Below are 17,848 nucleotides of genomic sequence, written 5' to 3'. Positions count from 1 at the left end.
TGTAAACGGCTCTTGATCAATTATATGATTATTATTTGAAACAAAAACCATTAAGGTGTTTTTATGCACCTGGCTATTTTAATTATTTTCTATAGATTTGATTAGAGCATCTGTTATTTGATATCTTTTCAAACAATGCTTTTTTTGAAAGCATTTATTTCCAACAAATTGATTTTAAACAATATATTCATACATTGCTGAATTTATTCAACAGTGGAAAAATAATTTGTATTTAAATACTAAGCATGAACATTTGTTTGACACAAATACATAAAATTAAAAAATTTCAATTTTAAAATCTTTTGTCAAAACACAGGAAAGCTTGTGGTAACAATTTTCTGTTGTCGCTTAAAAAAAAAATAATAAGGTTACCAAATATCCAAACTTGTATGGCATATGGTATAAACCATTTATTTATTCAAATTCTCACAGGCACATAGAGAAAAGATAAATATAAAAATGAATAAATGGAATATAAACGGTGATGTGGAAGAGATCAACAAATATTTTTTATATTTTTTTACAAACATGATTTACAGAATTTAGAAAATTCTTATTAAATTGGATGGCATTTGGAACGTTTGCAATAAGTTACCAAAGAAACCAAACTTGAGTTTAGCAATAAAAATTTGTCAAAGTTTGCTAATTGACCAGTTCACAAACTTTGGAAAACTGCAGAAAAATAGTGTACAGAAGTTAGGCCATGCAATGTCTTGACTTGCTGAGATTTGCAAACTCAGCCAATCAGATCAGAGTTTTGTAATGTGATTCTGCAGGTGGCGTTGACAAAATAACAGCCTCCAGTAAACCTAGTATGTTTACTTTTAAAGAACTGCTGCAAACAGTGGAAAACCACAACCAACTGACTAGTAGACTAGGCTTTAAGGAACTTGAAATAATGTGACTTATTAGTGCATATGTCCAGAGAAACCTGAAGCTAAATGGAGCCATTGAGCATATAGTCAATGAATACAATCAATAGATATCAAATAAAGTAATATACATATTTATTACTACTCCATATCTGGCCTTGGGATTGTGTTTCAGTCAATTTGACGAAATTATCGAACAAAATCAATTAGTGAGAGCAAACAAATCTGATTCGACAGCTACCTGTGTGTTGGAAGTAACGTTACGCCACTGTCTGTGTATTTAGCCGATTCTAAGTACTGTGTATATACAAATGGCATTATTCGTCCTGTATCATAGACAAATTATGCGATACAGGGTCCCATGTGTATCACATATACAGCTGTATCATAGGAGCAATATCACAAATGTCACTTAACCTTGATGATACAGAATTCCCATGTTACTCTATTGTTTGTAAGGTAGCCTTGAGAAAAATGTTATATTGGCTTATTCATCAACTAATCTATGTAAATATCTTTTCAAGTTTATGCAAATGTCTTCATGTAAATTTATGCAAAAGTATACAGTATGCAAATGTCTTCAAATTTATAAATGTCTTCAAGTTTATGTAAATGTCTTCAAGTTTATGCAAATAGATTTTAAAGTTTAAAAAATGTTTTTAAGTCTATGAAAATGTCTATTCAGGTTTATGCAAATGTCTCTTCAGATTAATACAAATATCTTTTCAAGTTTATGCAAATATCTTTTCAAGTTTATGCAAATATCTTTTCAAGTTTATGCAAATATCTTTTCAAGCTTATGCAAATGTCTTTAAGCTTATGCAAATCTCTTTTTCAAGTTTATGTAAATGTCTTCAAGCTTATGCAAATGTCTTTTCAAGTTTCTGCAAATGTCTCTTCAGGTTTTATATACAAATGTCTTCAAGTTTATAAAAATGTCTTTTCAAATTTATGCAAATGTTTTTTCAAGTTTATGCAAATGTTTTTTCAAGTTTATAAACATTTATTTTCAAGTTTATGCATATATATTTTCAAGTTTATGCAAATGTATATTTCAAGTTTATGCAAATGTATTGTCAACTTAACAATACTTGATCCAACTTAGTTTTGCATTCAATTCTCTAAAGCTGCTAGAGAAAGATTATATTAAATCAATCAATCAATCAATGTATGGAAAAAAAAAATGTTTGATTTGTATTGATTATAACCCCAAGCTAAACAAGTGTTTAACATTTGTTACTTATTGAATTTTCCATTGTATATGTAATGTATTAATAATTGTATTTATGAAATGCTTATTAGTTATTAGTACAAATGCGGGCTTTGGTTTCATTATAACTACCAAAAAAACAACTATTGTGTTTCTGCTGCGGAGTGCAGTTACCTCGTCGAATCGGTAACTAAATACCTTTGAACTGTTGTGTCAACAGACACAAATCACAGATATTTCATTAATAAATGTAAAAGGCGAAGTTACAAAATCAAATTACGTTTAACTTCTGCAATTTGTATGCTGAACTTCACTCATTTGAAAATATAATTTTGTTTTAAATACGGCGACGCGTTATGGCATGTGGATAGTATGAACATAATAATAAGTTGTATGGATAGCTAAAAACAATAACACTATTACATTTGTTAAGTTACATTTTAAATAAAAAATAATTTCTGTTAGACTTTTTTTTCCATAGATATATGCAATTTCTTTCATATATTGTATAACAATAGTTTATTATAATAGAAAATATTATTTCAATATTAAAATTAAGTTATTGTCAATTTCAAATTTGTTCTTTATATTGATGATTAAATAAATGGTATCTTGGGATATGCGTAGATTCCTCCCAGAAGAATTATATATTTGTTTTATCATAGTTCAATGGTTTGATTAATTTATTCATTTATGCGATCTTTGATTCCGCTATTGTACAGGTACATTTTTCACATAAATAAGTACATGAATTATTCATTTCATGATGTATAGTGTCTCATTGGGCCCTAGGCCCGGATGCTCTTTATATTTTGGAATTTCATGTCCTTTTTTTCAGGAAAAACATTGTTGTTTTCAGTATGTACTTAGCAAATATAAATAATTCAGTTGAATAGAATGGGTGCTGCAGTTGTTTCAAATTTCAAGGTGTAGACCTACTCTTGCAGACAATCAGTTGGTGCCAATCGTAATGGAGCCAGCAGTGGCATAACATAGGAGGAAAAGTCCCCTGGTTTAGCAGTCATAAGGGTTCAATGCTGGGTAGTTGCATCAGGGCTGCTCATGCTCTGGGGACCTTTAAGTTCTGGGACCTGTTGGCTTAGCACTCATAAGGGGCCCTTCAATGCTGGGTAGTTGCATCTGGGCTGCTCATGCTCTGGGGACCTTTAAGTTCTGGGACGTGTTGGCTTAGCACTCATAAGGGATCCTTCAATGCTGGGTAGTTTCTGGGCTGGTCATGCTCTGGGGCCACTTAAGTCCAGGAACCCCTGGTTTAGCACTAACAAAGGACCCTCCAATGCTGGGCAGTTGCATCTGTGCTGATCATGCTCTGGGGCCCTTAAGTCCGGGAACCCCTGGGTTTAGCACTCTTAAGGGGCCTCCATATGCTGGGTAGTTGCATCGGGTCTACTCATGCTATGACCCCTTAAGCCCTGGGGCCCTGGGTTTAGCCAGTGATCAGCGCTTATAGTCGTTACACCACTGTAAAGGTATATTCTTGACATAATGCAGCGATGGACTCAGAATTTAAAAATGGTAAAATGAAGTGCTGAAAGTAATATGTCTTTTGATATGTTTTGCATACACATTTCCAAATTTAGCAGGGCCCCATGCCGACTGGACACCTCCTTGTATTCATGAACCACAGATGTTGTATGGTTATGATTTTCAGCCTAAACCACTTAGTCACTAGACTCACCTTGATTTAAAAATTAATAGCTTGATAGGTGTTGCTGCCACAACCCCTTGACCATTTGTGTCGAATAAATAAATTTTATTTTATTTTCTTATTTTATTTCAACCACATCCAACAGCGAAAAATTACAGGATGCCTTAAAACCCTTAGATATAAATATAGAATAATTTATGAAATATTAATAATAAAATATAACATATTGCTAAATAAAATGTTAGTTAAAAATATTATTTTAAAATAAAATTGATATATCGACCCAATTTCTGGTAGGTTTATGCTGCCAAAAAACACCAGTCCAACAATTAACAGGTTTAATGTTATGTTTGATTGAAAACAAAATTCTGTTAGTAATTAAATGATTAAACACTTACATGATATTCTCATTATACTGTTATTATTGATGATGCATTTATTGTCTTTCTTTGTATTTCATTATTATGAATTATTATCATATTTATGACAAGTATGAACCCGGTTCAATTCATTCCTGATGTATTTATTACCTTGCTGTCAAATTTCTAAGTTAATATGATTAATCAAATAATATATTCATATATAATTTTCGACTTTTGTATATATGGCTTCCATTGTTTCATCTGTATGTATATTCAATCGACTTTCCAGCTCTCTGAAAACCTGCAGACTCTCCCAGACTTTGCTCAAATTATTTTTTAACACATTTAAAATACAGTAAAACCCCTAATTAACGGAACACAGATATTTTTCACATAGTTAAAGAACTTGGTATACTATTAAAAAAAGGAGGGGATCGTCTCCCATTAAGCTGATCTGGGTAGGCGCTGCACTGCTGGCTGCCGTGGGTTCATAGAGGACCTAATCTAAATTTTTTCAGTTTCCGGTTAAGCTTGAGGACATACCTTTTAATTTGTTTAAATAAATCTTAATTTTTATTGTATATTTCGTGCCTAACTTACCTGGATATTCAAAATATAATATTTGTCTTTTTGTTTCTCTTATTAGGTACGGTGATATGGTTCCAACAACGATCTTAGGAAAAATTGTAGGGGGTATGTGTTCACTATGCGGGGTGCTAGTAATAGCTTTACCCGTGCCTGTTATTGTCTCAAACTTCAGCCGAATTTATCACCAAAGCCAGAGAACAGATAAACGAAAAGCACAAAGAGTAAGTAACAATCGTTTTTCAAATCAATCCATAATGTTATCGCTTTTTTTTTAAATGGTACCATTTTTGTGATGCATGTTTTTCTTCAAATTGTTTTTAAAAGGTTTTTTAATTTAAACATTGAAAATGTATGTCTATTTAGCTAAGCATATTTCAGCCCTTTCTCTCCAAATAGACAATTCTTAAACATCATAAACTTTTAATGCAGTTTTGTTGTATTAGGCCCATAGCTAGTATTTTTACGGGGGTTCGTTCTTCCACAAAAGGGCAAAATGTCATCACCACCTAGGCTAGTTAGATCTGTGTACCATTTCTTCCACTGCTGGTCTCTAGTTGAAGAGAACACTTTTTGGCAAAATGGGGGTTCGTTCGTATAATACTGATTATAAAAGCAACATAATTTCTTAATTTAAAATTGCAGATTATTCAGAAAAATTTATGACAATATAATAGTTTTATTCAATTGATATTCAGAATTTTAAGCCTGTGGGATTTGTTTTGATTAACACACTTTAATAAAGAATTTGCATGAAAAAGAAAGTACTGATTGAAATGTAATTCCAATTTTTTGACCCAGTTTTGATGAATAAGTTTGAATAATCTTCCACAAGGAAAATGTATGTAAAGTGTGCAAGTGGCCAAGTGGTTTAAAGACAGTGGAATCGTGATCCAATAGCCATAATATCGGTTTGGATTTGAGGCAATTCGCAACATGGTTCTGGTGGTAGAATTAGTCAGATAAAGACTATATATCAATCTTTAAAGGTCCTGTACGCAAAATGTTTGCATGTAACCTTCATCATTTGAGACTTTTAGGGGTTACCATGGTGTACTAGTTCACACACAGATAGAGCGTCTGAGTTGGGAGCACTGATATGATGTGATCCTTCAGAGGAGTAGAATCATGTAGTTGAAAAGTGTTGTGTGCTACAAATGGATATATATCATAATTATTATTATAAATTCAAACGCATGAAAAATATAGTTACTGCAGTAATTGCAGTAGAATGAGTTTGACATGATCTGTTAAAACTTTTTTGTAGTTTAGTCCTTGTCACAAGGTTAGTTACAGTATGTAGTCCCGAAAATTCTGTTTTACTACCTGCTTCTCTCTCTTTCATATACTCTCTTTAAAGTCACTCCATCCTCCCCACCCACTTTCCACACCTGACCTCTGTGACCTTTTATTTTAACCATCCTCGCCAGGGTTTTCTCCTGTACTTCCACACACTAAATGCATCAGCTTTAATCTCTACAATACTTTTTTCCCAAGTTATATATAAGATTGTATTATCATTGCTTGGTTTTCCAGTTCATTTAAATAATTTAATATAGCCTGTATTGTTTATAGTGAAAAAGTGAATCAAGTGATGCAGAAATTATTGTATATTAATAATTAAATTATAAGCTAACTAATTCACATTATTGCAAAATTAATGTAATCATAATGCGATATTGTTTATATATAGAAATAGAGACGTGTTTGATGAACTTTTATTTGTTTTATTATCACATAGATGAGGACATTAAAATATAAGCCCAAAATGTTTAGCAATAGCCACTGTAGCGTGATTTATCACCGTTTATGGAATGGAGCCTACGTTTTAACAGTTTTCAGTTCAATGGTAGATTTCAGATGTTGTCTCAGATTTTTTATTTTGTCTTTAAAAGTCATAAGAAGAGGATCGCAACACAAAATGTATATTTTTCATACATTTCGGTTATTATAAACTTACTATCCATCTTAATAAAGTTTAACTTTATTTATTTATTTATTTTTTTTGACTGATGAGGGTGAGGGTGATCCGTCCAGCAATTGCTGATCATTAGGGACCTTTCACAAGACAAACATATACACAAGATGTAGATGCATAAACAAAGTCTTATTACAAGTCTTGTGGAGTGGAGTTGTAATTTTGTCCTTTTTCTGTTCCAATCTACCTCAGTTTTAAAAATTCTCCATATTGTTCATTTGGAGGTAGAGTTATAGACATTAGCCTACAACATTGGTCTTTATTTAAGTAAGAAACGTTTTTTTTTTATAGACTATGAATTTTTTTTTATTTGACCAGAATAAAATAAGCAACATTAACAATTCAGAATATTTGTTTTTGAAGTAATTTTATTATTTTTACCTAGATTGTTCAAAACCTGCTAGAATTTTTTTTCAAAATAAATAAATAAAGGTTGAATTTTAATTTAAAAAAAACATAGGTAGTTTTTTAATTAGTTTTGTTATGCATGCTACTGTAGCTATTCAATAAATGATAATTCAATAAATAAATTTAAAATACTATTTTTGAGACGTGATTATTAAATTTAAATTCGATTAAATGAAGTATAAGAAATAATACAATATAATTAACAACTGTAGTTAGCTAATTTTCAAACAAAATAATAAAAGATACTAGTGTAGTTTTATTATGCATGTACTGTAGCTACATTCAATAAATGATATTTCAAATTCTGTTAAAATACCATTTTTGACACATGATTATTAAATTTAAATTTGATTAAATGAAGTATAAGAAATAATACAATATAATTATCAACTGTGGAATAGCTAATTTTCAAACAAAATAATAAAAGATACTAGTGTAGTTTTATTATGCATGTACTGTAGCTACATTCAATAAATGATATTTCAAATTCTGTTAAAATACCATTTTTGACACATGATTATTAAATTTAAATTTGATTAAATGAAGTATAAGAAATAATACAATATAATTATCAACTGTGGAATAGCTAATTTTCAAACAAAATAATAAAAGATACTTCAATTAGTTTCATATGCGCTGCAATGCCATTAAATTAAAATGATGTCATTTCAAATTCTGTTAAATACCATTTAAACCCAATTTTCAGAAGTGGTTGTTAATTTACAACTGTGTATCTGAACGTGAATGTTAATCATTAAAGGTCACAATAGGAACAACTAGATCAATCAATTGACTATGCTAATAAGAAGAGCCAACCAATATATAATATTGATTTAGCATACGTTTACATATTAATATTATGATATGAAGTTTAAATGAAGTATTTAGTAATAAAGTAAAAGAAATCAAATAGATAATACATAATCTGTTGTGGCAGATTCCTTCCTGTTCAGATAAATGTAAATGTCTATAATTTGTTTATGGACAGTATTTTCAACAATATTTTTAACATTAGCCTATTTACACTATTTTAACATTTGGCGTATTAACAATATTTCAACATTGGCCTATAGCGTTTTTTTGTAGTTGTATTGTCTTTATTCCAAGCAAAGGGATTTTTATTAATCTTATCTTTTGATCTTTAAGCAATTTTTATAGTAATTTTAAGTTTAATGATTTATACAGTAATTATTACTGTATCATAGGCCTTAATGTGTTTTTTCTTCGTTTAACTTTGTTTTATGTGAATTATCATTTTCATTTGTAAGCTCTTCATTTCAACTATGAGTTGTATTTTGAGTCTTTTTATACCGATTAAATAAAAAAAAATAAAAATAAAAATAAATTTTTCATTTTCACCAATTTTTGTTTGTATTTGGACCATTAACATTTTGTTTATTTGCGCTATATCTATTATTATTATTATTATTTTGAATGTTGAATTTGTCCGAGAGTTTTTCGGTAAACTCAAGTGTGCCAAGGAAATAGATGGTGCTACAATGAAACATTCATTTCAATATCGAACACAAATAATATTAAAAATTTCAAAGGAAAATAAAACTGACTGGGAGAGGAGCTCAAATATGTTGGACACTTAAAATAAATAAACCAAAAATAAAGATGAAAAAAAGAAAGAAATTTCATCGTAAAAATAAAGTTTAACTATTCCCAAACTAGAGAGTGCTGATTACACTACAGAGTTCAACAGCAAGGCGGAGATATAGAATTTGATAAAATTGGACAAAATTTAGTATAAAATATCATCGTCATCAAAAAACGCTAAATTTTTAAAAGTATTAAACAACATCTTTTTACAAATTATTTATTGTTCGCTTGTCTAAGTTTTAATCTGTTTTTTTGTAAGATAAGATGGTTAGATGTTTTCACTTGAGTGACTGTTTTTTTCATGCTTCCTAAATTATCTTAATTTTTTGGGGTTTTTTAAAAGGATATTTCATGGACATTTGCATTTGGCATTTATATACAACTATTTTTAGTATTTGTCCCTGACAATCATTGTATTTATATGTTTTTATAGTTATTTTTATATTAGAAAATGTTTTTTTTTTCCATTATGGTAAATACAATTAGATGACAGGTGTTTTAAATGTTAAACTAAATTTGTCTTAATTTTTATAGTTTCAATAATTATAGTCATAAAATCATAAATTACTAAAGTAATATTTAAAAAAAAATCAAAAAAATAATTATTGTGGTTTAGTAATCAAGTATATAGCAATAACCTCGTAATGGTACAACTTAGTTGTTAATATTCTTGCAGACTAATCAAATGTCCCGGAAACATATAGATAAAAAGTGGAAGTTCCTTTTATTTTATCTCTAAAAAGCCTCTAGAAAAAGTGAAGATTAATTTTCCTAAATGATTCTGGCTGTATAAATTTAAATGATAAACCAAAGATTTCTAAAATATAAAGGAAAGATATCGTAGAAGATGGAAATTTTGGAAACATCCATGGGAAAAATGGAAATTCCTTTTATCATATCCATAGAAATAATTATGGCTGTATAAATATAAATATTATGATTAGTGTACTAAAATGAAAAGTAAAGATATTTGGAGAAAAAAAATGGAAATTAATCAAATGTCATGGAGATAAAAAAAGTAGACATTTTGTTTATCATATCTTTAAAAAGCTTCTGGAGAAAGCAAAGATTATTGTATAAATTTAAATGATGAACTGATTTTATTGCAAATTTTATTTTACAAATTAATGCACATATTGCATAACCTTAATAGATAGGTTTGCTATCCGCCTGTAAATTATATTATTAAGCTTAAAACAAATTAGTTAATAGTTTGTAGGAGGTATTAAACCCAAATAATGGGTTACAATTGCACAAACAAACCCATTAGGTGTTTTCAGATTACCTTTTTTTTTCTTTTTGTTAAATGAGCGGACATAAATATGTAAAGATGAGATTTGTAATCCACACTCCAACTTGTTGACTTTGCTTATAGTGTTCAATCAGGGACGTACCATGAAATCCGAGGGGTTGAAACGGAAGCACTTGATGATACGAAATAATCATGCATTTGTTATAAATCTTTTTTTTTTCCATTTTTAAAAGGGCACATCCTTTAAAGGGGAAGTGGTACTGCACCTATGGACATGCTCCCTTTGTACACCCTATTCTTTTGTAGTTATAAGATGATGCTTCTACAGAATGTTTCAACATTGGTGTTGATAAACATTATATTTAAGTTAATTCATGCAGGATGTATTTAAAATAAGAAAAATACTACTGAAATATTTATCCATAGTGGAAATATCTTTTTTACATCATTAGTTTCCTTTGGTATTGTACAGTATCTATCCTAGGCAAATTCTGTGACACATTGTATTACATTAGAGGCACATAGTACATATCACACACTATAACCGTAACATAATACAGGCACCACATGTGATACATATGTGACACATTACAGAGAATCCGGTTGTTGGTTCTAGTCCTATGGAATACTGTATGCTACAACATTTCAGACTAATTTTTCAAACGTCAAACTACAATATTTTTAGTTTAGTGCATAGATTGCTCCACTTGCTTTACATAAGATTTTTAATTATAGTTTGGATTTTATGTGTTACATGTGTTCGTTGTGTAAGCCATTGTAAAATTATACATGAAAGTGAAAGTTACAGTTTAGCTTTAATTAGATGTTTATTGTCAACATTTTAATGAATGCGTGGGCTGTACTATATATGTATAGCATTTGTTTAATGTCGAAGGCCTTTCCTTTACTGTTTTTAAATGTAAGGTTTTTTTTTTCTGTGGAATAGAATTCTGTCTCGGATATGTACTCATTATTTGATCAACTGTTCATCCTGAGGTCTAAGCATTTATCAGTCTTTTGTGCCAGTGAATTTATATATAAACTATCTTTGTGTCAACTTTGTTTACACTTTATAGATAAATTTTAATTAAAGATTGTCATCTATGAATTAATTTTGTTTATCACTTCATACATCAATTGTAAAGCTGTACTTTGTAGTGCCCTTGGTCTACTGATTCTACAGATATTGAATATAGAAATACACAATTTAATATCAAGTGTTAAGCACACATAATAATTTAATATCTAAGTACAGTAACTTAATTTCAAGGTTTAGTTTACATAAATATTAGTCGATAGAATAAAAGATATTATGAATAAATTCCTAGTTTTACTGTATACAGTAGAGGAGGTACCTAGTTAGTTTCATCAACAGTTCTATGGTTTCTTGTACCAATTATTTCTTACTTACCTGGGTAGGTTACCTAGGCCAATAAACAAGCCTTGAAAAGGCTTCTTTTTATGAAGCTGTCCTGTTAATAAGAAGTTGACAAGTTTTTAAAGAAGCTGACCAGTTTATTCAAAGATTGCCTTTTGAAGAAGCTGACCAGTTTATAAGAAGCTGACCAGTTTTAAGATGCAGACCAGTTTATAAGAAGCTGAACACCTGTTTATAAGCAGCTGACCAGTTTATAAGAAGCTGACCTGTTATAAGAAGCTGACCTGTTTATAAGCAGCTGACCAGTTTATAAAAAGCTGACCTGTTTTAAAGAATTAATAATGGAGTTTGCATCAGTTCTGTCAACCACACTCTTGGCACACAGTCCAATACGACTTTGTTCTTCTTTCTGATACTAAACCTGGATGGTCTTTTTCTACTGGTTCCTCCATAATTTCAATTATAATCTGATAAAATAAGAGGCATCATTATCATCATCAATTAAACCTCTCTTCTTGTGTCTCTTGTCTCTGTGTCTGGCAGGATGATTTGTATTGTGTCATTTTCAATTTGTTTTTAAAATTGTTTGATTCATGTAGATTTTGGTCTTCCTCTTGGTCTTCCCCTAATTGCATATAGTATTTATTTGTTTTTACCCATTCGTGGGCGGATCCAGGGGTAGCACTTAGGCATGCATGCCATCCTTTTGAAGGTGAAATTATGAACTTCCTATTTTGTATATCAATTTTGACAGACTATTAATATTATATGTTGGCACTCTCCCGTTTGTAAAGCATGGGTTCGATCCATGCCATCTCAGAATTTTGTCAATTCTAAAGTTATATTATTCCTTATTATTTATTAGCTTTTTAAATTCAAGTATATACCTCTTTGAACAGTTTTTCTTATTGTTATTGTATTGACTTTTTCCATTAAGATTTTCTTGTACATTGTGATACAGTGGATGTTATATTCATTTCTATGGAATAAATTAGTTAAGAAGTATATTTAATTTATACAACATACTTTTTGAGACTGATAAGAATTACAGTTATATTTTGTTGAAAGGCTAACAAAATGTATACAATATTTTGTCCACATGTTGTGTAACGACACAACATTTTTATTACGATTTAACTTGATATTTTGACTATAGATTAAATTTTGAAAAAAGGCAATATTGGATTACCTGCAGATATTCATGTTTCATAAATTCTTACATTTTATAGACATCAATTGAATATATACATATACATTTATGTTGTTCATGTACATTATATTTCCTTTCTGAACTTTATATAAATTTATAATCTCTAGGGATCATGTCAAAACTATTATAATGTAGTTACTGCAGTAACTACATTTTGTACTGCAATAAAGTATGATTTTATTTTTTTTTTCAATGTGGACATTTATGAGATAGTCACTGCAATAAACAATGTGTGTGTGAGTGTGAGTAGTAAAAATATTGGTATTTAAATAATTGCATTAAATAGGTAAATATTAAGAGTTAAATAAAATGTAGTAAATCATGAAATCTCTTTAAAATAGTGTTTTAATAATATCTACTCCAATTTTAAATTTCTGTTTCAAATAATAGCAACATCAAATTATAAGTAGGACTGAGATTAATATATTATAATAATAACAATGATTGCATAACATTTAAAAAAAATGATTTCTCTCTTTGTCTTGATATATAACACACTTTCGAAATATTAAATTTAACTTCAAATATATGTCTTTAATTCCTGACATAAAATACAAGTTTTAATACGAAAATGATGTACTAGAAAATTAATGCATCAAGTATTTTATACGTTTTTGTTGCCAGAATATGTTTTCAGTATTAAAATTAAATATTGTTGAAAGCTGATTAGATTATAAAGCTGACATGACCTGTTTATAAGGAGCTGACCAGTTTATAAGAAGCTGGCCAGTTTATAAGAAGTTGACTAGTTTATAAGAATCTGACCTGTTTAAAAGAATTAATAATGGAGTTTGGAATTATGTTCCACTGTATCCTCAAACCATAAAATAATTTGGATCAGTTCTGTCAACCACACTTTTGATACCAGGCACAAGGTCTAATACGACTGTGTTCTTCTTTCCGTTCCTGGATGGTCTTTTTCTACTGTTTTCTCCATAATTTCAATAAAATAGAATATGACCTGTTAATAAGAAGCTGACCTATTAATAAAAAGCTGACCAGTTTATAAAAAGCTATATTTATTTTTAAAATATAGCTTTAGTGAGTGTTATAAGTGTCTGGAAGCACAGTTTTAGCACTAGTTGTTATAATACATATGAAACAATATTATATAGTATAATAAAAAGCATGTTTGAAATATATTACTAAATATGAACTAAAGTGCCTCAGTGCTTATCTAAGAAACATGTTTAACTGCATTTAAAAACACACTATGCTATTCAAAATAACATTCAATAATTAAGTCAGTACTAAACCAAACACTGGAAAAGTTTGAGGAAAGATAAAGCCAGTGAAGCAAATGAAAAGATTCAATGATATTTTTTTTTGTGTGGTATTTGGTTTGAGTGTTGTGTAAGAAGGCGAACAATTCTTCTTAGTACATTTGTAGAAGATTGATCATATCATATTTTAACTTTTATTTTGTTTTTGGTTGGAAGACTAAGTCCTAATTTCTGTTGTATGTTGTGTTATGTGTTACTCATATTTTGAACATATTGCTTGGTGAAATGTCTGTTGTCTGTTTTGGGTTGACCAACTATCATAGGTGTTTAGTCACCTGTTAGATCTTTCCTTATCTTTTATATTTGTTTGTTTTGTGTTTAAATGAAAATTTGTCATGAATAAATATTGTCATGATCATGAACTAACATTTAATTTTCTATATTTCAATTCAAAATTTATTTTCTCTCTACTGGTTTGTGAGCTTAATTGACTCTTTAGAAATCCAAGATGTTTTTTTGAACAAATAAGTGGAATGAAATTTGATCGATTAAAGGAGCTGGAGCTTGGTGGTGTAGTGGAGCTGTAACTTGGTGGTTTATCATGCTTGCCTTCCAATCCAAAGATCCAGGGTTCAATCCTCACCTAGTGCCAGATTGCACGATTCTTTCAACTCCACTCCCTAACCCTCAAATGAGACTTAGTTTGAAAACATGATAAATTATATAATAAAATAGTGTATCCATCCTGTAATTGGCGAGTCACTTGCTGTTGAATGCCTATGGAGTAACAAAATAAAAGTTGTATAAACTTTTTATAGAAAAGATATAATCACAGATACTTATTGTTCATTTATTTTAAATTCTATTTGTTTTCTTTTCTTCAACCCTCCAGCATCTTAAGGTATGTTTACTGTCTTAAATGTTCAATATTCCTTTTTTTTCTGCTTGCTTTTGTCATTGTTGGTTTCCATTACGATAAATTTATAATTGAAAAGTTCAGACATTCAGTAAGATTAAAATTAAACTAAAAAGTGATTGACTAAATGCCCCTCTGAAATTAGTCCATATTTTTAAAGTAGTTCTGAATATAAAGCACCTCTCTTTAAGTTTCTCTTTTAAATATATGATAGTCAAATAAGTGCTTATTTCTATTGAAAAATTAGTACTGATTTTTGAATAAGTGATGCTCTCAAATAAGTGCCACTTTTAGATGCTATTAAATAAGTAATGCTTTTTAGTATGTGTCACACTCAGATTAGTGATGGTATTGACCAAATAATGCTATATCTCAAATAAGTGTTTAGTCTTTAGAAAGAGCTACACTTAGATTAGTGATGCTATTGAATAAGTGATGCTTTTTAATATGTGATGCTCTCAAATAAGTGATGCTTTTTCATATAGTGCTACTCATAGATTAGTTATGCATAGTCAAGAAACAATGCTATATGAATATGTGATCTCTCAAATAAGTTCTTTAAACAAAAATTATGGCCAATCAGATTAGTAATGCTATTGAAGAAATAATGGTTTCAAATAACTCTCAGACTAGTGATTGAATAAGTGATGCTATCAAGTAAGTGATGCTAGTATCAAATAAGTGCTTCTTTTTAATAAACGCAACTGTCAGTGGTACTATTGAATAAGTTATGTTGCTATTTTAGAATGTACCTCTCTATAGATTATGTCTTTATTTTGCGTAAGCACCACTCTTGGCTTAAAGCTTCTTTTAAATAAGTGCTTTTTTGAGTAAGTTTGGAACTTATTGCTTGTTATATTATGTTTCTTCTGAATAAGCACAACTCGCAGCTTAGTGCTTCTGGTCTTTAAATTTCTTTGGAGTAAGTGTCACTCTCTCAGCTTAGTCCTAGTTTAAGTTAGTTTCTTAAATTAAGTGCTTCTTTTGAATAAGTGCCCTCTCAGCTTAGTGTTTCTTTTAAGTATAGCATCTCTAAAGAAAGTACCACTATTAACAGATTTGACCTTCTTGGTAAATATCTCTTTGTATAGGCAGTTAATAAATACTATTTGTAATAAATGAGATCATACCTTAGTATTACAATATTAAATAGTATAAGAGAATTTAAAATAATATTTACTAGTTTAAATGAGATAGATTTATAGACTAGTTTAATAAGATAGTTAATTTATTATTATTTAAATATGATAATTAATTATTGACTAGTTTTAAATAAGACTCTTATATAAGAATATATATTTGTTTATAATAAGTTATTTAATTGTTATATTAGATAGTTTTTATATCAAATATTATATTTCTCCATGGTAATTAGATAATTTAAAATATAATAATTGACTAGTTTAAATAGATAGTTAATTTATTGACTAGTTTTAAATAAGATAGTTAATTTATTGACTAGTTTACAAGATAGTAGTTAATGTATATAAGATAGTTAATTTATTGACTAGTGAGTTTATATTAGTTTATGAAACATGATTAAATAATGATATAAAAAGTTTTTTTTAATGAATATTTAATCACTGTTTTCATATTTTATACATAGCATATATTTTTTTTCTTTTTGCAAGGGATGTGTGTTTTGATTGTTTGTCGTGTGTGTTTTTAACATGTACATGTTTTTTGTGTAATTTTTTCTATTATGTAGTAGATTTATTTTAGCTGTTAATTTAATCAAATTGATACATAAAATCTAATTTTTTTTCCTTAAATTTTTAATTTAATATAATTTGAACTAAACTTTTTCAAATTTACTATTTAGTATTTTAGTTTTTAAACTATTATTTTGTAATTTTTTTGTTGTTTGTTTATTTTTGTTTGTTATTGTACATAACCATACTGCAGGTGATCACATGTGAAACATACAGTATGTTACAATGTATTGTATAATTCTCTTATGATACTGGATGTACAGTACCATACAGTATGTGGAGATAGAGTATTTACGTATATCTCAAAACTGCATAAAATAATTCCAAGTCATTACTCTGTTTATGCATCGCTGCCTCTGAAACATTTGTGAACATATTAATATACAGAATTGATGAAGAAGATATGCTATTCTTAGTAGTACCGCTATAGTTTAATTTAGCATAGCATTGGGAAATTATAGTTACGAGTTTCTTTAATACAGTAGTTTGAGAAACTAGAATGTTTATTATTCTGGTAATGTATGGACATTTCTTTTATTTTCTAAATTGATTGTGTTACCACACTGTATTTATTATCAACTTTAACAACATCTATTTCTTGCCCAGCTTACCTGGATAAACAGACAATAGACCTTGCTCTCCTAAGCAATGATATAAATAGATAAATCTTTGAATATCCCTCTATAGTAATGAACTATTCTATTCAACCATGTCATGCATTTATATTTGTTGCCAGCTTACCTGGATAAACTGACAATAGCTTTTGATCTGCTGAGCAATGATACAAATAGATCAATCTTCTTTGAATATCCCTCTATAATAGTGGCCTAATCCAACAACAGTGTCATGCATTTCGGTTCCTCTAGTTGTCCTCATCATTCACATTTCAGCTAAATAACCTTAGAATTACTCAATGTCAATCTTTAAGTAAATCACACTTTATGGAAAATCTTATTTACAGTATATATTACTGACTTAATTGTTAAATACAATTCTTTAAGGGAAATATCTCACCTGATTTAATCAATTGATCTTGTATCATAATCTTGGTAAAATTAAATAAAAATGGAAAACCTTAATTGATGATGTTTCGATTGTGAAATTGAAGAAATTTCAATGAATATTATTTGTCAAAAACAATTTTTCTACAAAAGCCTGAAGCCATGCAGCTTAGATTTCTACATTGTCCTACATATCATTTTAATTGTGTATTTAATTAATTCCCCCTCTTAACCTGGATATAATAATAATAATAATTTATTTATGCCTTGGGCTTATATTAAATGGATTTTTAATATTTTGAAAATAAATATTAAATCAATAATAACAAAGTATTGTCTATTTATACAATAATCAGACATATCAGTATAGATTTCTTATACATTTCTTTATGGTGCCTATATGCTATGGTGCATATTACAATCAGGCATGCAGCGCCTAGGACTGCCACAATCCTTGTGAGTTTATG

The 17,848-nt window shown here is 29.0% G+C and overlaps 1 protein-coding gene across 1 annotated transcript in view; it reads left to right on the top strand.

Annotated features, from left to right (window-relative positions):
* LOC144856442 (potassium voltage-gated channel protein Shal-like) overlaps window positions 1–17,848 on the top strand; it is an 82,593-nt gene that overhangs the window by 32,542 nt on the left and 32,203 nt on the right. The window contains exon 2 of the mRNA XM_078714455.1: window positions 4,760–4,922. Coding sequence (XP_078570581.1) covers window positions 4,760–4,922 — 163 coding nt within the window. The remainder of the gene's footprint in view (window positions 1–4,759; window positions 4,923–17,848) is intronic.

The sequence above is a fragment of the Antedon bifida genome, chromosome 11 (assembly GCF_963402885.1).
Source record: "Antedon bifida chromosome 11, ecAntBifi1.1, whole genome shotgun sequence".
NCBI lineage: Eukaryota > Metazoa > Echinodermata > Crinoidea > Comatulida > Antedonidae > Antedon > Antedon bifida.
This window is presented reverse-complemented; position numbering and strand designations above follow the sequence as displayed.